Source organism: Rhinopithecus roxellana, chromosome 14, assembly GCF_007565055.1.
Source record: "Rhinopithecus roxellana isolate Shanxi Qingling chromosome 14, ASM756505v1, whole genome shotgun sequence".
NCBI lineage: Eukaryota > Metazoa > Chordata > Mammalia > Primates > Cercopithecidae > Rhinopithecus > Rhinopithecus roxellana.
The window spans coordinates 86,691,577-86,718,151 of record NC_044562.1 but is presented as its reverse complement, the minus strand read 5'-3'; the positions used below and the strand labels follow the sequence as shown (position 1 = coordinate 86,718,151).

Below are 26,575 nucleotides of genomic sequence, written 5' to 3'. Positions count from 1 at the left end.
TTAGTGTAAAATGAGTTGAACTTTGAATTGTCAATTATCTTTAGGCACAGTCATTAGTGAGGTGATGCATTCCAATAAGAGTTGATGAAACAGAGTAAAAGAGGTGATTTTTCTAGTACAAGCCCCACACTTTCCCACTCAAATGATAACTTCAAGATTGATTCATGAATGTTTGGCATGAAAGCCTTAAAAAGATAGCTACATACTACAGGGTCCTAAAGGCCAGGAATTATTTCTCTGTTAGTACCTTTTTCATTTTCTCACGACACCTAATAGTTCTGTAGCATAGCAGGCCTCAATGCCTTTCTCTGTAATAATTACCATCACTACCCCCAGACATTCTGATATGAAAATACACAGTTCTACCTTTAATAGTGTAAATCTGACATTTTTAAAGCTAAGTTGTTATTGAATTAAGAAAATGTAAAATGACATCAGTACTAAGGCCAAAAAAAAAAGAAAAAAAAAAGCCCTTTAATAGAAAAGGTCAAAATTAAGGGAGCTGTTTACTTTCACTCGTATTCATACAGTTTATTTTGTAGTCTCCAACTGACCCTCCACCCCAAATCTATCTACTTATAAAAAGAGGGGTTTATGATTCAAATGCTGTAGAAGGAGGAAATCTAATTTTGACCTTGAGTCAAACTGATGCCAAAAGGAGTTTATGGTTTTCTCTACTTTATAAGCTATAATTGCAAATACAGTTTCCTTCATCTAAAAAACCATTCCACCCTGAAATTTTCAAACAAAAATAGTTTTCAGAAACATTGGCAAAAGACATCTTCAAAGGAAACTAACTAGTTTGAATTAAAAGGAAAGGGAGGAGAGAGATGGTGGATTTTTTTTTTTTTTTTTTTTTTGATGGTGGATATTTTTAAAGGGATTATGTTTTCAATATTTTGGGCACAAGATGTCTAATTCCTATTTTTTAAAGCATTTCTCATTTAAAATTTAAAGTAGATTAGTAACTTAAATGTGCTTAATTTGTAAATAAGATAAAAATAGCAAAAATGTGTATAAGATAACTTTAAGAGAAAAACAGTAGTATAAAAATCCTTTCTCTAAATATTAAAGAGAAACAAAGGTATCAGTAAAAGCCATGAACTACTGAAATATAAGGGTCCATATAATATAATTAATACAAATGTAGTAATGGTATGAAATTTAGTGACCAAAAGTATTTTTGACTATTTTTATCAGAATATTTGATATGATAACTTCGTAATAACTTTAATTTCAACAAATAAATTATGTGAGTTGCCCCAATCCTGTTTATTATGGTGTATCTATAGGTTAAATTTAAAATCCTAACTAACTTTGAGATTAACTGACTAATCACCTTTGCTACAACTATTGGCTAACATTCAACGTAAGAGAAGTTAGGTTTCCAGTTTTACAAAGTTAGTATAATATTTCAGTAGTTGAGAAGGTAGGGTAGCACATTCAGTGGAAATGTCATCACTTCTTACTCCTCATCACAGCAGGTTCCAAACTTTAATTTTCTCACTCCTTGTAAATACATAACTCTTTTCTTTGCATTGAATATACATACTTTTTTTTTTTTTTTTTTTTTTTTTTTTTTTTTTTTTTTTTTTTTTTTTTTAGTTCTCACACTAAACTACTTTTGATTCCAGGGATTATTGAACATGAACTTTCATCACCAAAACCATGTTTGACTGAGGTAGCACAAGAGAACACACTGAATTAGTCTCAATATATTGTGAATTTACCTTTGAATTAAGTATATCAAATACAGAAACAGAAACTGGAGACATCTGAATCTTTGAGGTGTCTCAGATGTTGGACTGAAAGTTCATTTATCTTTTAAATGTCCATCCTAATGTGATGTTCAGAGGTTCTTATTCATTTCTAGAAGGAAATAATTAAATACATTTTTTTAAAAAGGAGCTGGAAAAAGTATTCAGAGAAGCATAAAATCTTCCCAGAAATGACTCTGTGTCAGGACAGGCTCAAACAATAGGCTTAGATGGTAAAGCCAGTTTCTGAAGTGATAGCCCCAAAAAATCCTGCCAAAAGTAAATTGACTAACCAAGCCAGAATAAACCAAACTCAAAACAAAAACAATCAGAAAACAAAGGTAAACGTTTCGGAATTGTTGAAGCTTTGACAGCCATTGGGAATATCCAATAAGACGATGAAGTGAGTCCGATACCATGAAGTGAGACCGAAAGTTATTTCGACTGTGGAACCCTTACCAGGGTAAACATTCTGCAGCCTCTCTTCAGGAAAAGATAAAAGATGTATGATTACAGTCTGTAAAATATGTAAGATATAAAAGGTTCAGAGAATTAGAAGCTGATTTTAGAAAAGTAAGATTCGGTGGATATTCTCTGAAATTTGAAGAAAATATTCACAAGTAAAATGGAAGTCTTTCTGATGTGGCGTATGTTGAAAATAAATGGCATTAAGAAAAGTTCAAAAACTTAAAGGGTCACTAGGAGGGAAAGTTAGAGATGGTTTTGTTAAGTCCTTAAATGTGCAGGGTGACGCTACTCAAATCATTCCCTAGGGCCACTCACAGAAAGATAATATTAAAATTGGGCTAGGCTACTACCCAGCAGAACAATTCACAGAATCTTAATCTGTTAAGCTGGAAAGGACATTAAAGAACACCTAGTCCAGCCCCCTCATTTGACAGATATGGGAACTGAGATGCAGAGGGACTGAGTCATTTGTCTAATGTTATGCACTTGGTGACAGGCTGGAATAGAAATATGGTTTCTTGATCCCTGGTCTGAAGTTTTTTCCGCTATGGAATATTGACTAATCGGGGGCATCTCTATGCTCACTCAAAGCCAAAAACTATGTTATTCATAATGTGGATTGCCTTCTTATAGAGGTACGTGGGTTAAATAGAGTTAAATGCCATTACAACTATTGTGGTTATTTGAGCTTGCTGACTTGATCTACCTGCTGGGGATCTACCTTCAACCACGAAGACCTGCAAAGGAGTCCACTGTCCTGTAATGTAATATTGTTACTTTGGGATCGAAATAATTATGTGAAAGTTCTTGCTAGAAAAGTTCTCTTTTAGACACCCTTGTATTCTTACCATTTCCCTAAGTAATGGTACCTTATCTTGGAGAAGACTGGAGCTTAGATATCCAAATACGCTGGGCTGAACCCAGCTGGCCATTCTTGATGTTTCCATGTGGAGAGATGAGGAGATAATCAGGGAATAGAATCTTCTAGTATATGGCTATGTTTAGTTTATGTCATGGAGAAGAGAAGGAGACTGTCTATCGGGGTGTAAAATAACAAATGAGAATTTTAATCAATTAAACATTTTGCCTATAAAATTGGACCGTTATTATTGATATATCCGTTAATAGAAATGCTTTTTTCCATACAGTAATCCCATGTAGGCTACTCATACAGTCCTTAGCATTTCATGCTCCTGGTATTTCATGATAAATATTTACTTTCAAGTTAGAAAGAAAAAACTCACATATTTAAAAAAAGAGGAAGGTACTTCAAATCTGTTATGTTTTACATCATTTTCTTTCTATTTGATTCTTCTTTTAGGTTTAGAATAGATGTATATTGAGTACATTTTTAGGCCAAATTCCCAAAGGCTAAGTATTGGATCAACATTTTTTGGAGGCTGATGCTAGATACCATCATAGAATGAACTCCTTAGATATAATACGAAATGTGAACTGTAACTGCAATTATGCTTATATAATAAACAACTTAGTAATCAGATTTTAAAAGTTTGACATCATGGTACAGGAAAGAATATTCATATTATTGTCAATCTATATCTCTATTTCTCAATTTAACAGCTTAAAGATTCTTATTTGTTTTCTGTGTAAGCTCAACAGCTTTCACAATCTTCTCTAATTTTGCAACACTGCTTTTCCAATACTTATAGCACATAAGGAAATTTTAATTCTAAGTTATATCCATACATTCAAAATGAATATTCCAATATTAAACAGTACATTAGGATGACCTTTCTTGTTGGCACATCCCTTCTTTGCTGATTGCACATGATAGTAACCTACAAAAGAAACACATGATGATGACAATGACATAGGTTTGTGGCTATTTGACTTTCCAAAGGCCAAAGAGGAAGCTATCGTTGAAACCAAACAGTAAATCTTGGCCAAATATAAAAATTGAAGTCAAGCTTCACTACGTCTCTAATTCAGAGTTTGGTGGAACATTTCAATAAGCATAACTTATTCTTTCTTTATAGTTTATTCTTTTCATCCTTTTCTGAAGATATCACTAGACATTTTAAACTGAAATCCATGAATTCCTCTGAGATCCACAAGATGGTGCTATAAAGTGGCATTTAGAAAATTTTGACAAACCATATGACTTCTAGGAGCAAATACTTATTAGGCACGGTCACATAATTATCATTTAACAATATCAGCTACAGATAAATAGTATTTTAAAAAGGCAACAGTAAACCAAATTTGTTAAATTAAAGGAAGTATACCTTTACTCAATGTTGTTTTAAAATATTCTGTCTCATAAATCATATTTTTGTTGACTCTGTTTTCAACAGTGTTTTAAGAATATTTTGTGAGAAGATTAAGAATTGAATTTGGATCTCAACAAGGCTAAATCATATTAAAGAAAGTACTGGACTGATTGGAGACCAATCCCTGCTCTCCACCTGAATTGCTGTAACCAGTCTTCTTTCCATCTCTTCCAGTGGTTCTCAATCAAGGGCAATTTTGCCCTTGGCACGTCTTTGGCAATGTCTGGAGACATTTTTGGCTTTCCCAGCTGCATGGGTGGGGATGGAGGGAGCTGCTACTGGCATCTGGTGGGTAGAGGCCAGGGATGCTGCTAAGGGTCCTACAGTGCACAGGACAGCCCCCCACAACAAAGAATTACATTGTGCAAAATATAACAGTGCCAAGGTTGAGAAACTGACCTATTCATTCACTTCCTTGTTGTTGGTTTGTTTGTTTATTCATTAATTTGTCCTCACATTCATTCACTGACGCATATACTTATCCACCATCAGTCCTTGAATTCATTTCGTCAACACATTTTTACAATGTGCCTACCATGATTCAAGACTGGACTAAGGGCTGTAATGGCTCATGCCTGTAATGGCAGAACTTGGGAGGCAAGGCAAGAGGATTTCTTGAGGCCAGGAATTTGAGATCAGTCTGGGCAACACAGTGAGACCGCATCTCTAACAAAATTTTAAAAATTATCTTGGTGTGGTGGCATAAGACTGTAGTCCCAGCTACTTAGGTGGCTGAGGAGGGAGGATTGGCTTAGCCAAGAAGGGCAAGGCTGCAGTGAGCCATAATCATACCACTGTACTTTATCCTGAGCAGCAGCAACCCTGTATCTAAAAACAAAACAAAAAGGATACAAAGATAAGGACTATCCTGTTTCTATTTAATCTGACAGGAGAGAGAGGTGCTTATGAAATAAACAATAATATGATGTGATCAGTGTTTCATTTCTAAGTGTAAGATGATCTGGGAACAAAGAAATTATTTAATGAATCCTAGGAAAGAGGATAGAATTCAGGAAGTCTTCACAAAGATGGGGGTTGTTTATTGGGTGGGTGGGTGAGGCCATGGAATGAAATTTTGAGCAAAGCACAAGCAAAGTCAGAGCCTTGTAATAGTTTAAATTGTTGGTGAGCAGGTACTGTTAGGGTATGAAATCAGAATGAGGAGGGTTGGGAAAAGGAATGGAGAAAATACTTAAAAAATTGGGCAGGGCCACTCTGGGAAGGGCGCTGGACTTCATCCTCCAGGCATGTAAAGTTTAAAATAGGATCGGGGCAGTGGCTCATGCCTGTAATCCCAGCACTTTGGGAGGCTGAGGACGGTGGATCACTTGAGGCCAGGAATTTGAGACCAGCCTGACCAACATGGCGAAACCCATCTCTACTAAAAATACAAAAATTAGCTGGGCGTGGTGGCGCAAGTCCATAATCCCAGCTACTCAGGAGGCTGAGGCATGACTCTCCCTTGAGCTTGGGAGGCGGCATTTGCAGGGAGGCAAGGCTGCAGTGAGCAGAGAGTCTTCCACTGCACTCCATCCTGGGCAACAGAGCAAGATTCTGTCTCAAAAATAAATAAATAAATAAATAAATAAATAAAATTAAAAAATAAATAGAAGAGTGATATGAGACATGTAATAATTACCCTCTTTAGGCCTGGGTTTCATACTCTTAATGTGAGAAACATGTCAGGTTTCCTCTAGCTTTAAACCATGTTTTATAATTAGACAGTCAATCCATTAGATATATACTGTATACTATTAGATTTATATTACAACTTTCAACAAAATCACATCTATAAAGAACATTTTTTAATATATAAAAACTGTGTTGTCACAGACATTTACTTTCATTATAATGAGCAAAATATATATTCCTATTAACATATCTGGTGTTTGTTTTAAGGCTGGACATACTTGAGGAGATCAAGTTATTCTGCAGAATACAGTCTTCCAGGCCAGGCACTGTGGCTCACGCCTGTAATCCCAGCACTTTGGGAGACTGAGGCAGGCGGATCATGAGGTCAAGAGATCGAGACCATCCTGACCAACATGGTGAAACTCCATCTCTAATAAAAATACAAAAATTTGCTGGGCGTGGTAGTGAGCACCTGTAGTCCCAGCAACTCTGGAGGCTGAGGCAGGAGAAGCACTTGAACAAGGGAGGTGGAAGTTGCAGTGAGCCAAGATCACGCCACTGCACTCCAGCCTGGTGACAGAGTAAGACTCTGTCTCAAAAAAAAAAAAAAAAAAAAATACCGTCTTCCAGTTGGTTTATTACTACGTCAATTGAGTTTGCACCCAGGATAAATTTTAAAAATATTTTTCCCTCCAACTTCTCTACTCTTGTACTTTTATCAATAAATTTTAGACAGTCTAATTAGATACAACTAGTTTAACAAGTTTTATAGTTTGAAAAATTTCTTCAAAAGTATTAGTGTTTTATAGAAATAAAACTGTGGAGAGTCCTTTGTGTCTTACATTAACAAATAAAGAAAACCTGATATGAAAAGTTGTGTGGATTTTATTTGAGTAAAATCAGTAGTAATAAAATGAATATTTGATATAATTTGATTCTGATTTACAAAATGTATTTTCATTACATATTTTTGATTATATGTTTTTATATTTATAATATAAATTTGGCTTTAAAATATGAGTGGCTGAAGCCACTGCTGCAGACAGCTCTGTAGTCATTCAGAACTTAAGGTCACAGAATAGATCAAACGGAGTAACATGAGATATAAGTTAAAAAAAAGAAGGATGAGGGTGCAGAGAACAAAAATGGGCCCCATATCTAATTAAAATACAGAAAACCCAGAAATCTCCTATAAGGAACACATCCATCCTTTTGCTTAAAATAGAAAAATGAAAATACTGATGTTTAAACTCACAGAGGTATTGGGAAGGGCAGGGTTGTATTACAGTCTTCAGAACTGGTTAATGATATAGTAACTGAGCCACTTTCATTCTTGCATGTTGTTTGAACTGTAATTACCTGCCCTATTTGATTGCATCTTTTGGAATCCTCCTTCCTCCTTCCCCCAAATCTTGATCGTTATGGTTTCTATACCACATTTCCTCCAGTATTAATTCAAGTCTTTGATGGAACATTTCAGATTTGAATATTCATATTTATTTCCTCTGCAGAAATTAAGACCCATCCAATAATTTACAAAGTAATGTGGATTTTCCATAGCACTTGCTTTTTTTTTTTTTTTTTCAGACAGGGTCTCGCTCCTGGGCTCAAACTACCCTCCCACCTCACCTCCTGAGTAGCTGGGGACTACAGGTGAGCACAACCATGCTTGGCTAATTTTTGGACTTTTTTTTTTTTTTTTTTTTTTTGAGAGACGGGGGTCTCCATATGTTCCCCAGGCTGGTCTTGAACTCCTGCCTTGGCCTTCCAAAGTGCTGGGGTTACAGGCGTGAGTCACCGTCCCCAGCAGTGCTTGCATTTTGAGACCACATAATAGATCTCTTTTCAAGAGAGAGGGTTAATTTTCAAAAGATAAGAACATTGTATGATGTTATAAAAAAGGGGTTCAAGCCCAAGAAAAGTGTTTGAACTAGTTTGTGGTTTTGAAGGGACCTTAGGTTTCAGGCACAGGCTGTGGAAGAAGCAGATAAGGGCAGATGGGGGGTGAAAAGTGCAGGACTGTGGGACACCCAGCTCTCCACCCCAACCCCCTGCTTCCATCAGCCACTCTGCTTTCATCTCTACTGTCTTATTTCAGGTGAGGTGTAATTTTTTTTGAGGCAGGGTCTCGCTCTCCCGGGCTGGAGTGCAGTGGTGTGATCACAGCTCACTGCAACCTCGACCTCCTGTCCTCAAGCCATCCTCCTGCCTCAGCCTCTCCAAAGCACTGAGGTTACAGATGTAAGGCACTGCACCAGGCAGAGGCAGAATTTGAACAAAGGGTTACGAGGAGACGCCAGGTGATCTCTAAGGTCCCTTCTGCCCTGTAGGGGCAGGGAATTTTTGCTTTCAAATCTTTGACATGAGCATTGACCTTTAAGCTAAAAGTGTTGAATAATAACTGAGACACACAGGATAGGATAAAGAAAACATGCAGGCTGGGCATGGTGGCTTATTCCTGTAATCACAGCACTTTGGGAAGCTGAGGCAGGCCGACTCCTTGAGTTCTGGAGTTCAAGTCTAGCCTGGGCATCATAGCAAAACCCCATGTCTACAAAAAAGACAAAAATTAGCAAGGTGTGGGAGCACGTGCCTGTAGCTCCAGCTATTAGCCAGGTGTGATGGCACCTGCTTGTAGCCCCAGCTACTAAGGAGGCCTAGGTGGGAGAATCACCTGAGCCTGGGAAGTAGAGGCTGCAGAGACCCATGGTCAGCCACTGCATTCCGTCCTGGGCAAGAGCGAGAGTCTGTCTCAAAACAAAAATAAAAACAAAAAAACCATGATTAAAAAAAGGCATCAAAATAAAATTTTTTAAAAAAGAAAAAGCACCAACAAATTAATCTTTACCCCTTCTTCCTAAGAAATTAAATATTTTTTATTTAAATGTAATGAAATGGTACATTCAAAAAAGTTAAATTCCTTCCAACACTGAGCTATATAGTAAAAACCAAACAAACTAGCAGGAAAACCTGAGTTTGAGTGTCCTGTAGAGACACTCAAACTCAGGGCTTGGAGATCTACCCAAGAGCAGGAGAACTGGCTCTCTCCACAAGGGGCTCCTTTTCAAAACAAGGGGTGCCTCTGAACACCCACCTGAATTAGGACGTGGCAAACATGACACGCAGGCTTTCGTTCTGGGTCTCTGATTTCTGTGCATATAGGACCTTCCCCTCTTGGTGTCAGTAAGAGTTGCCATTCATTTGCATATACATAGGGACATTAAACAACAACAGCCCTACAAAAGTGTGGAGAGCATGACTGGCCACCGCTGGACTGACACAAGATGTTGGCAGTTACCATTCAAAGGTTGGCATTTTTAAGTAAATATTTATAGACAAAACTTCATAAAACAACAAAAATTCATGTTACTTAGGGGAAAATGTGTCTAAGCATTCCCAGCATTGTTTGAATATAATGATACATTTTGTGAATTTTAGTAGCTTTAGAAATAATCTTAAGGTCATCCCAAAAGTTAAAACAAATTTTCAGCAGAAATTCAAAGTCTATTTTAGGAATTGTTTTTCATCTGCAATATAACTAATAGTTATGAAAAAACAGCATTGGAGAGAGGCTCTTGGAAACACTTCATTCCATCTGCATTATGCCCAGGTCCCTGGGCATAAAGGAAAGCACAACTGAATGACCACATGGAAGGTATAAAAAAGCAAATAATGAATTAAGGGGCAGGTGGATCATAGGCTTTTAACTTTTGGCTAGTTACATGAGATATTCCAGCTGTGAATGCATAGCAAGTGATTCCATTTTAAGCTAATAACTATGCTTACATTTTAGCCTGTTGGTCTTTCTTGAAAGAGACATTGGCAGACTAAGGAGAAAGAACCCAATCCATACTGTGTAAAGGGAAAGTGATTTCAAAAATATTAAGGTGAAAAATAAATTGTTAATTTTCAAAATTCTATGGTTCCCTGCACCCCTCCTTCCTCCAGACAAAAATGGCTAGTGATCATTTTATGTAATTAATACACAGGTGTGTGGGGAGTGGAGGTGTTTCTGTTAGTTGTTGTCACTTTTTTCTGGACATCAAGCTCCTTTTCTTCACTTAAATTAATAGCACAGCTTCTGTCACTCCAAACTAATAATGGTAGCAGTGAAACCTATTTGCTATTTTAAAAGAATGACTAGTAGAACACATATTTCATAATATCACATGATAAAACAATTTAAAATATACAAGTAATTAAAAACACTACTGTCCTACAGTGACAACTAAGGTCACTTTTAAAAATCTCTTATTTATCAGACTACATTTATACAAAAGAAGAAATAAATTTTTTTTGTGTTCCATGAGGGAAGAAAATAGAATGAAGTCTGACATAGTGCAAAGAAAAAAATTGCAATAAGAATTAGACTTCTGTCTTTCTAAGGATAATTCTCTACTCATGGTTTCCTAAACACAAACAAATGCTACACCAAAAAAAGAAAAAAAAAACCAACAGAATATAGATAGTATTAATTAGGATGTCCTTTAAAAACATTTCAAAATTCCACAGCACAACAGGAAACCTAATTTTCATACTCTGAAATGTATTAGGTAAGTAGAGTGGATTCTTTTCCTTGTTCCAATAAGGTTTTGCCACCTTCTTTCTTTCTTTTTTTTTTTTTTTTTTTTTGAGACAGAGTCTTGCTCTGTCCCCCAGGCTGGAGTGCAGTGGCTCGATCTTGGCTCACTGCAACCTCCGCCTCCCAGGTTCAAGTGATTCTCGTGCCTCAGCCTCCTGAGTAGCTGGAATCACACGCATGCACCACCACACCTGGCCAAGTTTTGTATTTTTAGTAGAGACAGGGTTTCACCATGGTGGCCAGGCTTGTCTCAAACTCCTGACCTCAACTGATCTGCCTGCCTCGGCCTCCTTAAAGTGCTGGGATTACAGATGTGAGCCACTGCGCCTGGTTTGCCTTCTTTTGAAATAAATTGGATGTCTTCTATCTATGGAAGTCTAGAAACTCTTGAACAGAGTATGAATTATATGTCTCCACTGGCCTGGAAATTTCTACCCTTGACATTGTTGGTTTTGTTGCCCATGTCGGGGGCCAGAAGAGAGGATGCAGGCAGGGCAGAGTGGCACGGTTTCCTCTCAGGCCTACAATCAGAAACAGGTTGGCGCAAGGGAACAATCCCAGGGCCAGGATCAGGGTGAGGTCAGTGAGGCTGAGTCGAGAGGCAAGTGCAGGGTCCGATCCTGTCTTTACTTAAGATTTTGATACTTTGTTCACCACATTTCTTTTCTGCATTAATTTTTATTTTTAAAAATGTTGCATCCCTGAGTTTTTTGGCACCTACTTACATTTGTGCCCAAGGTGAATGCCTCATTGACCTCACCCTTGTCCTGGCCCTGCTCAACCAGTACCTGGGCTGTGGGCTCAGGTAGATCCGTGAGGCCACAGCAAGCACAGCCTCTCCCTTTTACCCTCTTCAGCTCAGATGGCTCAGGAAAGTCTTCTACAAGAGCTAAGTTCTCCCTGCTTGCAAAAATGAAAACAAAGGGTAAAGAAAAGTGTCCTCTTTGTCTGACAGGAAGCCAATGGGAGTGTTACAGAACAGCAGTTGTAGATAGAACTGACCGGTGGGAGTTTCAGTTTGTCTCTATTCCAGCGTTTATATCTTTCTGGACAGGAACAAAAGAACTAATGCCCACAAGGTGAATTTAGCAGAAGAATCAAGGAGTCAGAATAATACATTTATTCAAAAAGTAGGAAGACTCCCTCCAACGAATGCTAAGTTAAATAAAAATGAGAGACTTGAGATGCACACACAAATGTCACATAAAGCTCTTTTATGTAGCAAAATGGGCAGGATTACATGCGGTACACCTAAAGTAACTGATGGTAACTTTCCATTCTTGAAGAGAACAAAATAATACTTTCAATAGTATCGCTAAACTTCTCATGAGACAGGTTGGTATGTGTCTCCTTGTATTTTCCAAAAATACATACTTACCGTCCTCAGGCAGGCGCCAGATGCTGCCCCCGACAAAGAACACTGGGGCCCTGCCTTCTCTCCATTTGTGTTTGAAGCGAGTAGAGTGGAGAAAGGGATGCTTTCAGAAATGTTATCTTACTTAATGTCCCCATAGCCTGTAGCTCTGTAAGGAACAGTCTCACGGGGAGAGAGAGAGAGGATTAGGAGCCATGGGGGAAAAAGCTTTCCTTCTGGCAGTTTCTACAGCTAGAACCATGAAGCCCCTAGGTGTCATACTGTTTTCTCTGGAGGAATATAAGACTAGATGTAATATTATTACACCGTCTCATTTAGCAAGTAGTATCATCATCCGATTGTTTGGAAAGGTGAAATACAGGGGATTCTGGTTCTTTGCCCTACCATGGAAGGAACATTTGACACCACAGTACTTTTTTTGGAAAACGGAAGCTAAAGCTAGAGGCCAAAAAAGCTCTCAAAAGGGATGAAGAAAGTTAGGAATATTGGTCTGGTTAAAAAGCTCTCAAAATTATCTAGTGAATGCTGACATTAGATAGGTCTTGGTCTTTAGGTAATAACACGGATATGTATCTACTTTATGCATTTTTATGCAGATTTAGTAGGAAAAAAACCTAAATATATATTTAATTCCATAGGATCCCAGTGCATTTTGAGGATTTAAACAGATAAGCCAACCTCAAAGGGACTGATTCTTGCAACTAAAACACAGACACCTCTGGGGTGAAATGTGGCAACAGTTTGACAGGCATAGCAGTAGCTTAGGCCAGAAAGGATTTATCCAATTAAAATTATGGGATGAATTTTGGCTGGCAGAATGTAATTACCAGCCTTGGAATGGATCCAGGATCCTGAGGTTAACACCCCTCCTCTTGCCAACAACCCTCCTACCTGCCAACACTCCGAGATGGAGAAGGCTGGATCTGACATAATCGCACATAATACTGTTGTGACATCTAAGTACAATGATGATGATGTGAGAAGCATCATGAACCTGATTTTTTTTAACACTCATTATGTTACTTATTTTTATGCCACATTAGGCTAGAAACCAAATGTCCACATAAATGTTAATTTCCTCAAATCTGTGTTTAAAAATTATAATTAGAAAATAAAAAATAGATTTAAAAATTAATTTATTCCGTCAAAGTAGTTATTTAGTGATTATTTCACTACAGGAACAAAATTGGATCAAAATGGTGACATTTAATCCTTGCTACACGAAAAAAAAAAAAAAGCAGGTCCTGATTTTTTGGAAGCGAAATGTGTTTTCAAGGTTGAGTGGCCTAGAAAAAAAGGAAATGCGGAAGCCTGTTTCATATTCGTTGTAACTTTGACTAAATGGGTATGCACAAGGACTGCTTTTGTCCTGGGGTGGGTCCAGTTCACAGTCACGGAGGACACTAATCCTTCAGGAGGGGATTTACCAGAAGGGTGTGTGTGAGTGCGTGTGTCCCTTGCAAGGAAACCAGAGAAGAGCCCCCTGCTGGTGCATGATCAATAGGCAAAGACCTGATCATTAGATTCCAATGCCCCTTTAAAGTCATTAATTGACTAGAGAATTGCAGAGGGTTTGGCGATACAGAAGAGCAGACGAAGAGGCAACACTGAGAAGAAACTGAAGCGTTCAGGGACGCCAGGCACGTGGTGCCAGGTCAGGGAGGGAGAGGCAGAGCCAGCCCCGGCGGTGTGCGGCTGGGGTGGGGCGCGCTCCGGGCGCCCGGGAGGCGGAGTCGGCGGCGGAGGCTGCGCGCGGGCCACGCGCTGCGGCGACTCGGGCTAGGCAGCCGCGTTGCCCCACTGCCCTTCGGTGCGCGCAGGTCCGCTCCCCTTCCAAATACTGCGGAGCGGGAGGCGCGGCCGCTAGTTCGAGAGCTCGGCCGGGGAAGCGCGGCCACCGGCCGCCCCTCGCTCCCGGGCGCCACAATCCCGCGCCCTCGCCGCTGCTGCGTCCCGCGAGACCTGTGTGGAGGCCGGGAGTCACTTCGGGTTCCCTTTCAGCGCACGTGGTCCTGGGACACTCCACCCAGGAACCCAGGCGGCACCGCGCAGGGATTCCCAGCAGCGGGGTTCTGGCCCCAGCACGCGTTGCAGCAGCCTGGCGAGCCTCCTTGCGGCGTCCAAGTGCCGGTGGGGTGCGTGCGCAGGGGGCAGGTGAACTGCTGCACTTTGCACTTGCTGGGCTAGGTTCTCTGGGGTTGGGGAGGCGCGGGGGCGGGGGACGGTCGCGTGTTTGATCTATCACCAGAGGTCATCCAATGGTAATTGAAGGGATGGGCTAGGAGGACTAGGATCTCCCTGTCCCAAACACAGAGTGTTTTTGGGGGGCTTGCGTTTGGGTCACTTTCTGAGCCTGGTACTGCTGCTCATTTCAGCTTCGCTGTGAAGGTGAATTTTTCTAACACCATCTTTGTGTGATTTAGCTGGCCACAGGGAATCAAAATGTGGTATGAGAGGATGAAACTAATCCTTTCTTTTGCACTGTTAGGGGTTGCCATAAACACCATTTGTTAAAAAGCATAATTATGTTGGGAAAGTGCCTGATGAGACAATTAAGCTGCATAAACACACTGAAAACAAATGAAAACCAGAAGACGCCCACACCCCTTGTGTAAAGCAATTTTTTGTTTACATAGAAACGAGAGGTCTGGGCTGATTTATTACAACAATGTTATTAATATCTAGAAAAACCTAATGACAGACTTTTTATGAATTTTCAGTGATGAGACGATGAACATGATATGAAAACCTGCCTGCAAACCTGAGCTAGCTACGAAGCCTGAGCTCTCTCGCCTAAGTTAAGATGATTAGGCCAACGAATGATCCTGGCGAACAAGCCAGCGGATTTATTCAGGGAGAGCACCATTATTTACACCAGAGCACTTTTAGCTTAAACTCTAAAGTTTAAAGCGTGTCTCAGAGTTAGACAACTGTGGTTGATATCCCTCACGCAGGGAACATTACCTGTCAGAAAACGACCCTCATCAAACATTTGTTGAATGAATTCATGAGGGCCTCATCCATTTTTAGTTATGATATTTAAAAGAGACCAACGTTATGAGGTCCTGAACTTAAAGAGGGAAATTATTTTCTTATTATTTTAAGATGTTTTAATTCCTTTAGATCGTGAATATCATTTGAGGTATGGAAAAATGAGTCAAAAATGCTATTCTAGAGTACTAGAAAGAAAGCAACCTCCAAAACCTGTGTAATTAATCTATTTTCAACAAAAATCACATTTTTGATATTATTGAGTAATATATATCAGAATATGTGTCATCTTTCAAGTTACAGAATTTTGTAAAAAGACTTTAAACTGATTTAGAAACTTTGGTGGAACAAAGAGGAACTTAGACAATTGTCATGTAAACCATCCAAATGGCTTCCTTATTTATTTGTATAATGTCCATGGCGTGGCCTGTAGATACTTTTTCATTCTTGCCACAAGAATTTATAAGAATCCACATATTAAATAATCTTCCTCGTTTCCTTTTTCTGCATTTCCCCAGTAAGTCTAGTTTAACAACAACAAAAAAATCATACCTATTTGTAAAATAGTACAGACCTTGAAAACAGGGATAAGGCTAAGGAAAACTATGCTTAAAATGGGATAACATACTTTAATGAAAAACTTTCACATACATGATGGAATTCATACTGAGGACCCTGCCAGGTATTTTCCAGTGTCGTTACAAGGTTCATATGTATGTGACCGTGTACACATAGTTTCTTATTTTAGTCAATCTGGGGATTTTATGCTTTAGAATTTTTCTAGGAATGAAATAGTAAAGTGCTCATCTTATGACTGCTTCATTTCCAAAAAGTTATGATTTTTTTATAGTTAAAACATGAAAATATGAATCAACTCTAGAGACACATAAAAATTTTTCTTCTATTCCAGAAAAATCATGTCTTCTTCCAGAGTGGGGCTCCGTTTGGCTGCCTGTTTACTAAACATTTCAGAAGCCAGAAGAAAATACATTGTTGAGAACATAGCAAAAGCAGCTCTTCTTGACAAAAATGGTAGGAAAAGCAGACAATTGAAGCTGAATGTTGTAGCGTTTTGATAACATAGTAATTTTTGTACTGTGTACACTGTATCTACAGAACACTTTCCTTTCTTTCTTCTTGAATTTTCCTCCTTGTTCTTGAGCTGTTGCAGCTCTGCACAACTCCAGGATACTGAGATAGCTCAGTTACTCAGATGTGCACATACGTTCTTTTCTAAATGTCTGCATACGCTCAGCAGCGCAGCTCTTAACATTTGCGTGTGAGTCTCTGGGATGCGTGTTGTTCAGGATATTGACAGGCTCCTGGGGAGGATGTATTTACATAAAAGTATAATGTTTCCCTCATGGGTCATTTATTTGATAATTAATAGAATGAGCATAATCGTACCTTATGCTTTTTATTGAGCAGGTTAAATGAAAAATAAACTTGCCAAATACCAACTACTTTTCAAAGCACTCCTGCCAGCAAAGCTCATGCAATCATTACAGTATTATTATTTCTACCCTCTTTTCTCTGTATAGAGACTGTTAGGCAAGTGCGTTTAAATGATGTGCGTAAGATCACTCAGCAATTTGGTGACAGAAGACTGGAACTCATGCCTCCTTATTCCCTTGGCCAGTATTACTATGAAAGATACTGCTCTTTTTTCACGCTTCTTAAAATGTTCCTGTAATGACACATGGTTAGATATTATTTGTCTTTACTTTCACACACACACTAACACACACAACAGTGTATACAGTCGTTTAAATAGAATGCTTATTATTAAATCAGTAACTTTTTGGCAACAAGTGAAACCAGCCCTAAAGCGTTTCAGACAGTAAATTTTAATTTCCGATTGTCATTTTTAATGTGGTTACTGCTTTTCATATGAAAGAAGTGTTTTCCCCCAACCTGTCTTAACTGTGAGCATATTTAAGTTACTGTCTTGCAACTTTGCAGGAGCCAGAAATGTCTATGAAAATTCCTGATAATTACTGATAGGAAAACTCCTTTGGAGTTGGTATGCAGCTGTGATTTTGCATGCTTTTTGTGGAAAGAGCCAGCTCGGGCTCTTCATTGTCAGAAACAGTACACCTAATGGGATTGGGTTGCGTGTCTCTGTGATTAAGTAAATGTGCAGAGACATTTGTGGAAGACACACACTGATGGATGCCTGGGTCTCAACTCACAGTTTTTATCAGCTTATTAGTGGCAGCAGCTCAAATGGAATTATAGCTATTATACTCCATTACAAATACCAAACAATTTACTTCTGCTGAGATTCACACTGACAGCTCCTCTTGCCAGCAGTAATTTTTTTTTCTATATGCATGCTTAAGAAATTGCAGGAGAGAGTAGTATTTTATTCTTTCAGCATTTGATTCAATTGAATCATATGAAACTGAGAATAAAAGCTTTTCAGGAGAAGATTTAGGATGAAAAAAAATTGAATCATATCTCTTTTCTTCCAGGAGTTAGAGTATGTTGAAAAACTACATAAAATAGGAGGTTGCATGATCTTGTTCTTACTTCATCTTTTATAGTTTTCAGAATGCAAGGAAGGTAGCACTAGTTAAGAAAATGAACCTTTTTTTTTTAACAAATATTTTAAAGGCATTTTTTTAAGTGAGTGGAATAAAACTATATAAACTATTTTTTTTTTCTAATTAAGCAATGTGAGCACATTTAAATGGCCTAGAAAGGTCTTAGGTAAAGGAATCTGAGTTATAAATTTTAGACCTACACCAGGGCAGGACTCTATAGATGCTCATTTGGCCATGAGTGAGTGACATATGTTTATCTTCTCACGTTATTAAAATTAATAGTGTAGGGCTGTTGTAAGCTCTGTAGTTCCTGGGTGTAACTTGTTTTTCCTTTCCTCTGAAAAGATTAATTGTTAAGCTGCCAGGGGACAGGGAGACAAGGTATAATAACATAACCAAAGGTTTAATTACCGCCTGAAAACTTTTGTCCTTCACTTTGAATTTGCTTTTGTAGGCATAAGGGGTACTTTTAAGGAGCCTGGACCATGCTTGTAAACTTCAAAAATAACTCTAGGGCTATGTATGGCTGCCACACAAGGGAATGGCAGCTTTCTCCTCCAGGTTACACATATTCAAGAGAGTCACAAACCACCAAAAGCTGGAAGTTGTTAACATCTGAAGGCTGTTGGTGGCCTCCGAAAAGGAGATGGTGGACTCAGAACAGTTTCTAATGGACAGGTGCATGCATCTCAAAAACCTCTGCTCTGGCCACTAATTGGTCTATTCTAGTTTCACCAGATGTTAGATCTTGACCCAAACAGTTTAGTTTCTGGATTTGGGAAGGAAATATCGACAAGGCCTAGGTGATGAGATTGATACAGAACAGGATTTACAGCGATATGATTTGGCTATTGTAGAAAGGGGCTACCATCTTAGACTGAGTTAAGGGAATTTTGGCAAATTCAGTAGCAAGTCCAAAAGAGGGTCTATTATAGACATCAAAAGCTTGTGTCTGGGCTGAGCCATCTGGTTATACAATAAGATGCTGTAAGAAAAGTGGACATTGCCTCTCATGAATTTCATGTTTATTCAATGTCACTTCCAAAAGTCACATCCCAGAATTTTTCAACTAAGCTAAATTTAATTATACCAGAAGAAATAAACTATTAAGGTTTTATCACAGAAAAAAAAAATTCTTGCACTCCTGTCTTGTTTTCTTTACAGGAAAGAAACATCCTCAAGTGTCAGTGCTCAATATATTTTCTGATCAAGACTACAATAGATCAGTCATTACAATAGCAGCTTCTGTTGATAAGTTGGGTAAGATTTCAGTTGCTTTCTTCACATATTTGTCTTTATTTTGGTGAAGGGTAGGCCTTCGGGTAGACCTGAACATTCTCTAATCATTGATTTCCTGTGTAAATCTGAATACTCCCCTCTGTTAAGTAAAGAGTCTACCACAAAACTACAGTTAGTCATTTTTCTGAACATGTAAATCTCAAACATCCTCCATTTCCTCTTTGTTACAGTGAACTTTGGGGTCCAAGATTTCATAACTTTTTTTTTTCTTTTTCTTTTTGCTGAAGATGATCACATATCCTTTGTGGTTAAGAAAAGACATCTTCAGGTTTTAGCCCATGAAGTAATAGTGTTGAAGTCAGCTTTCATTTCACTGCTAAGCTGGCATGGAATGAAACATGCTAAGCAGTGCATTCTGGGTTGGGAGCTTGAGATCTGGAGTTGGGCCATGAGTTGACATGTCTCACAGGGACATTGTAAGGTTTAGTAAAGAGTTTACTGATAACTTCAGCAAGCATAGGACAGATTATCTTTTTTCTTTTTCTTTTTTTCAAGACAAGAGTCTCACTCCATCACCCAGACTGGAGTGCAGTGGCCCGATTTCGACTCACTGCAACCTCTGCCTCCCGGGTTCAAGCAATTCTTGTGCTTCAGCCTCCTGTGTAGCTGGAATTACAGGCGCACACCACCATGCCTGGCTAATTTTTGTATTGTTTTCAGTAGAGATGGGGATTTGCCATGTTGACCAGGCTGGTCTCAAACTCCTGACCTCAAGTGATTTGCCTGCCTCAGCCTCCCAAAGTGCTGGAATTGTAGGAGTGAGCCACCGAGCCCGGCCTGGACAGATTATGTTGAATGTTAATCTTAATACAGGATAAAAATCTGCTTTTTCCTCTGTTGCTAAAATGGTCGTACTGTATTACTAATAAAAACTCAGAATAATATCATAAAACTCTTAGGTGTCTATAATGTGCATTTAGCTATAATAATTCAATGAAAATATAATTAGTGGATAAGAGCAAAACGAAAATAAGTATGCTTTAAAAAATGTATGTGAAAAAGAATTTATGTGGTTGGGCACAGTGGCTCGTGCCTATAGTTTCTGCACTTTGGGAGGCCAAGGTGAGAGGATTGCCTGATGCCAGGAATTTGAGACCAACCTGGGCAACATAGCAAGACTCAGTCTCTAAAAAATAAAAAATAAAAAAATTATGTTTGTGTATCTATTTTAGTATAATTACTCATAAAGCATTCTGAAAATAAGGAGTTTGATTAGATTAATTGTAGAAAGTTGAAAAAATTTAAAGTAACTAATTATAAAAAAAATCAAATAGTATAAGACCAATAAATCTTGTATAATTCTCCCACTTTGGGGAGGAAAAAGCTGGAAGAAATATGAAGTTTTATGACTGTTGGGAGGTGGGGTGAGGGGAGAGGTTGGATTTTGTGTTTTTCGTTATTTTGGACAAAAAAGAAGTCTTCTATACAGATTACAAAAGAAAAGCAACTAGTGGAGCAACAAAATCATAGCTTTTTCTTTAGATGCAGTTGAAAGCTTAATGATTGTTTTCCACAATTTTGCATTTTTAGGCAGTTCTGTTCTGGCTGCCTGCCTAGAGGCCTTCCAGGCTATCGATATGGAAGTTCAAGAGGGAATCCACCCTTGCCTGGGAGCAGTGGACCTGATTCCGATTTACCCTCTCTCTGGAGTCACAGTGGAAGAGTGTGGAGTGGTGGCCAGAAGTAAGAGAAAGTTTGGGGTTATATGTTCTTTCTTATTGGAAACCATTTTTGCAAACTGAAATAGCTTCTGAGAATCGAATCACTCCTCAACCCCCTGCGAAAAGTTGACCTTGAAGAACTGTGTCCACAATACACTGTGTGTTTGTGACATACCCCTCCACTTCCTATGCCATGACATTATGGAACACTAAATGTTGTGGGATATGGCAAAAAAAAACAAAAACAAAAAAACAAAAAAAAAAAACCCAATAATTTTATCCCTTACAAATTCACAATGGATCATGAGGAAGCAATAGTGGTTTCTAGTAAGTCCTTTAGGCTCTTCAGGGCAGAACGATAGTGTGTTTTGCCTATCTGTGTCCTATTTTCTTGAGCAGGGGTAATGATGAGGTTGAAAATCTACTTAAATGTTAACTCTTACCCCGTTTTCCTCTGCCTTTTTTTTTTTTTTTCCTTTTTTCCCTGTGCACAACTCTCACTAAGATTTTCTTTAGAGCTGAACTGTCACTTGAATGATTTCAGCCCCAGGGGTAAGGTTAATTTGGAAAATTTGAGCTATGCCACTTGAGGTGTTTTTGAATTAGGCAAATTGGGAGAAAAGAAAGAACTTTTGCCTGGACTGTCTAACTGTACCACGGTTAATTACAAGATGCAGAGGCTTATAATCTTCGGGGAAAAATCCGCCTTAGGATAATTGCATTCTTTTCTGTATGACCTCAGAAATCCCTCTATGATGTTGTCTCATTTTTAATTAATGGTGAATTGTCTAACATTTGGGATGTAGATTTGGACTTTAGTTGAGCTACATCAAGCACCAGAAATAGGAAATGAGACGTGCTTCCAAAGGAGTACCTCACTACTTACGCTGCATTTTAATGTGACCTGACAGTTGAAGGGTTACTTCCGAGGGAAATCTTGGCCCCAGACTTGCTTTACGTTTTATCCAAGAAAGAGTTAAAATTCAGCATGGGGCGGGGGAAATGTGTTCCACACAAAAATGAAGAGTTCAGAATTGTCCAGACCAGAATAATGATTTTAATTGTTTTCAAAACAATTATGGACAATTACATTAAATCTCAAATTAGCTAGTACATGAAGTTCTTCATTACATCGGAACTGGTCCACCCCAGATGTTTGTCCTGTGTAGGAGACAGTTAAGACTCAGTGAGTCTGGACACAGGATTTCTCCCTTCCCTTGCCCTTTGCTTCATTGGCAGCTACTGTACCTCATGATTTAAACATGGACATTTCTAATTAAATGAGAGCTCAGCTGCATTCTTGAACTAATTTATAACATTTGATTTGAAATGTAATAGCTTTAATCTTCATCTGATTAAAAACAGTCCTATACTGTACATGGTTACTATTTTGATGCTCCAACATGCAGTTTTTATTTTTACATTCCCTTTTCTACACAGCTGTTCATTTAATATCATCCAAATTTTTTTAAGTTTTTTTTTTTTTTTTTGTAACAGCATGCTCAGGCATTCTTATGAGGCAGAAGTATTCACATTCTAGGATCCGGCTGTTCTCAGAACAGTGAAAGGATGTTTTTCCCTAGAATAAGGCTTTCCCAGAGAAACCAGCTTTAACATAATAATCAGCTAACTTTCTCTGGACTAAGGGCAATAAATAGCATCCCAGTGACATAAAAGAGTTGATACTGATATGTGCAATTTATGTATACTTTGTATGCAAAAATGCTGAATAACATATTTCACAACTTTTTAATATCAGCTGTAAGTTTGCTTTTATCTTCAGGAAGAGGTTCTTAAGGTGGGTCCAAAGTTGGTATTCAGAGGATTTATAAATAACTGTCAACAATTTTTGCAAGTTTTTATGCATTTGCATTGTGTATATATACATAGAGGCATACACTCACATATACTTTTGCATATCATTTTAGTTTGAGGACTTTTAGAATAAAAGGAACAGTGATGCAGAGGCCCAGAGGTGAGGGCAGCCTGAACTCGAGCACCTGCAAAGGACTTCAGTTTGGCTGCATGGAATGTAGAGGTGGGGTGGGATGGGAAAGACATTCCTGGGAATGTTATGAAATGAGACTCAAGAGGTAATCAGAGGCCAAATTATGAAGTTTTAATTTTTTTAATTTTTTGAGATGGAGTCTCACTCTGTCACCCAGGCTGGAGTGCAGTGGTGCAATCTCGGCTCACTGCAACCTCCGCCTCCCAGACTCAAGTGATTCTCGTGCCTCAGCCTCCTGAGTAGCTGGGACTACAGGTGTGCACTGCCATACCCAGCTAATTTTTTTTTTTTTTTGTATTTTTAGTAGAAATGGGGTTTTTCCTTGTTGGCCAGGCTGGTCTCAAACTCCTGACCTCAGGCAGTCTGCCGGCCTCTGCCTCCCGAAGTGCTGGGATTACAGGCATGAGCCACTGCACTTGGCTAGATTATGAAGTTTTAGATGTCTGGTTGAAGGGTTCAGATCTTGTGCTAAGGCAGTGGTAACCACTGAAGTGTTTTAAGCAAGAAAATTATATGATTGGCTTTCAGTTCTTAGAAAGAGCACTCTGCCTGCATGATAGAGAATGGACAGGAAGCAGGCTGACCAGTTTAGAAGGATGATATTGGCCTAAGGGAATAGAGAATGGACAGATTCCATGGGATCTTGCTGGTGAGGGACAGAGCAGTGGTGTGATAGTGTTATAACTTAAAATGACAGAAGAAAGGAGGTTTGGGGGAAATGAATACATTTTTTACATGCTGTCATTTGACAGCATGTAAAAGGTTGGCAGAGGTAAAATAATAATAATGTTCTAAGTGATTCATTGTGAACAATGTTTACATAGGTATAATAATGTAACCACTAACTATTCACCCAAATTTTGATACAAATATATTGAGAGGATGGTTGATTATACAGTTTAGAGCTCAGGTGAGATGTAGATCTAGTCTATGTTTATTTAAAGCTTATAGGTTTTCTTCCCAATATTTTGGACATTGGTATGTATGTATGTATTTATTTATTTACTGAGATGGAGTCTCACTGTATCACCCAGGCTGGAGTGCAGTACATGATCTTGGCTCACTGCAACCCCCGCCTCCTGTGTTCAAGCGATTCTCCTGTCTCAGCCTCCCTGGTAGCTGGGATTTCAGGTGTGAGCCACTGTGCCCGGCTGGTTTTCATTTTCTGTAAAAACTCACAATTGATCTATTAGGCTCTGTCTCGTTTTTATCACTATTAGGTCTCTAAATTTTTTTTTTTTAAGACAGGATCTCGCTGTGTTGGCCAGGCTGGAGTGTAGTGGCATGATCCCGGCTCATTACAACCTCTGCCTCTCTGGTTCAAGCAATCCTCCCACCTCAGCCTCCTGAGTAGCTGTGATCACAGGTGCATGCCACCACACCTGGCTCATTTTTGTATTTTTCATAGAAACAGGGTCTTGTCATGTTGCACAGGTGGGTCTTGAATTCCTGGGCTCAAGCGATCCTCCCACCTCAGCCTCTTAAAGTGCTGGGATTACAGGCATGAGCCACTGCCCCTAGTCAGTTCTCTAAAATTTTTTCCTTTCCTCCTTCTCTCTCTTTCTTTTTTCTTCCTTCCTTCCCTCTCTTTCTTTCTGTTTTTATCAAAATGATACAGGCATGTAGCTAAAAATCACATACTGCACAGGGTTTATTCAAAAAATTCTAAGTACCTATCTAACCCCTTTTACCTCCCACCATACACACCCTTCAATTTCCTTCTCCTCAGAGCCAGCCAAGTACTTTCCACTTTTTTACCTTGTTTTAACTCTAGATATCGAAGTATCACACTTACACTGGTATGTCTTGGTCTTTCAGTTTTAGGCATTATCTATTGACTTCTCACTGTGGAAGATGAAAATTTAGCTTCCTCTTACCCCACCTCTCATCTCTAACACACACACACACACACACACACACACACACACACACACCCCACTCACACACACCCCACTCACACATCCCAAACTTCCAAACTCTCAATATATTTATATCAAAATTCGGGTCAATAGTTAGTGGTTACATTATTATAACTATGTAAACATATGTATAACTATGTAAACATTGTTCACAATGAATCATTTAGAACATTATTATTGTTTGACCTTTTCTGCATAACTTTGTATTTTTGCTGGAGTTGATCATTATCTTTTTGATAATTTGTTTGCTTAGTGTTTTATATACTTACCACTGGCTTAGCTCCAAATTCACTGTCAATAGTTACATCTCTCCATCCATCCAGATAGAACACTTCATGCATTCATTGAGGGTTCTATCAATTCCATCTTCTTAAAGAAGTATCTTCTAGACTTCTCCAACCTGTTCCAGTTAGGACTAGCTGCCCTCAGTGTGCTGAGGATAACTGTCTTCATAGGATCTCCCTCAGCCATCATCATGACTTTCATCTTTCTCCATGTTGGACGCCCTGGTCCTCAACCTGAATCCCATGTCTTCTCTTTCTCTTTTTTTACTTTCTTAGTTTAAGGTGTCATTTTGGTGGAACACATCCTTTAGTAGCATTCTGGAAAAAAAAAATGAAGTACATTGTTGACCCTTTGCATGTCAGAAAGTGCCATTATTCTACCTTCACACTGAATTGTTAGTTTGTCTTGCTATAGAATTCCAGGTTAGAAATAACTTTAATTTAAAGATGTTGTGTCATTGAGTTCTTGTTTCCACATTGCTATTGAGACTTCTGAAACCATTATGACTCCTTATTTTTTGTATGTGACCTTTCATTTCTCTCTGGAGGCTTGTGAGGTCTTTGCTTGGTTCTCAGTGTTCTGAAATTACTCTCAAGTGCTTTTGTATGGGTTTGTTTCCATCCATTATGCTGGATACTTGGTGAGTCCTTTTATTCTTTGAAACTCTTGTCCATCAGTGCTGGACAATTCTTTTAAATTATTCCATTGATGATTTCTTCCATTTTCTCAGTTCTTTCTAAAAGCCTCATTATTTGGAGATTAGAACTCTTTTACTGGTCCTCTACATTTACTTTCTTTCTTATTTTCCATCACTCTACTTTTATAACACTTTCTGGCAAATTTCCTCTACTTTCTATCCTAGCCTTCCATAAGTTTTTTATGGCTTCCATGTTAATTTCCAAGTGCTTTCATTTACTCTGTAAATGTTCCTTTTATTTTACTTTTCAAGAGAGCATCCTGGTTTTTTTCATGAACATATCATTAATGGATCATTGTGGTTTCTTCTTCCTGCATAGTCTCCCCTCACCTTACCCCCTTCACCCTGTTGCTTTTTCTGTTTTTTTTTTTTTTTTAATTTTGTTTTGTTTTGTTTTTTAAAGGCTTTCCTAAGATGTTTGATGATGCCTGGTTGGCTGTTTATTCTGAGTGGATACTAGAAGGCTGAATGGACATTCTGAGTATGGACATGGGGTTTGTCAGCTGTAGGCTGACATGGCTGAGTCGTTTCTTTGCGGAACTCATACTTCGGTATTTTTTTTGTCTTTCCTCTTGAGCTGTTCATGTTCCCCAGAGAAGGATCTTCCAGTGTCCAGCCTGGAGCGGAGACACCACTGCCAGTGTTTTAGAAGCTAAGTTGCACAAAAGGGCTGAAAAAATCTCAACGTTTAGATTGTCAGTATAAACGTTCTTTTAATTCCTCTCTTTTTGTTACTCACCCCAGCCCTCAGCTGTGTCCATATTCCCCAGCCCAGACACCTTGTGTTTTACCTCTTGCATATTCTGCCAGGGTGTGGCAGGGCAGGTGCCTGTGTGGATCAGGGATGGGCTTTGACCGCTGCTGAAGCTGACTTCCCACCCATCTTCCGGTTTTGAGCTTCCCCTTTGCCTTCCCTCCCAAAGTGGGGCTGCCAGTTCTGCCCACTATCAGGTGTCTGTGGGATGCATCAGGCGCTTCTCTCCTGCTCCACTTGCTGCCTTGGGTCTGCCGAATCACCTCCCCCTCACATGTTTTCTCTGCAGCTTCCACTGCAATTGCCTTCT

At 38.9% G+C, this 26,575-nt stretch overlaps 1 protein-coding gene across 3 annotated transcripts in view; it reads left to right on the top strand.

The window, feature by feature from the left end:
- Positions 1 to 13,821: 13,821 nt before the first annotated feature.
- FTCDNL1 (formiminotransferase cyclodeaminase N-terminal like) overlaps positions 13,822 to 26,575 on the top strand; it is a 92,537-nt gene continuing 79,783 nt past the window's right edge. For 2 of the 3 annotated variants that reach the window (XM_030916647.1, XM_030916645.1), the window contains exons 1-3: positions 13,822 to 14,259; positions 16,007 to 16,128; positions 18,807 to 18,902. In XM_030916647.1, the coding sequence (XP_030772507.1) occupies positions 16,014 to 16,128; positions 18,807 to 18,902 (211 nt within the window). In that variant the 5' untranslated portion in view covers positions 13,822 to 14,259; positions 16,007 to 16,013. Of the gene's footprint in view, positions 14,260 to 16,006; positions 16,129 to 18,806; positions 18,903 to 20,471; positions 20,625 to 26,575 lie in introns of all 3 variants that reach the window. The other variant, XM_030916646.1, reaches the window with a different exon arrangement.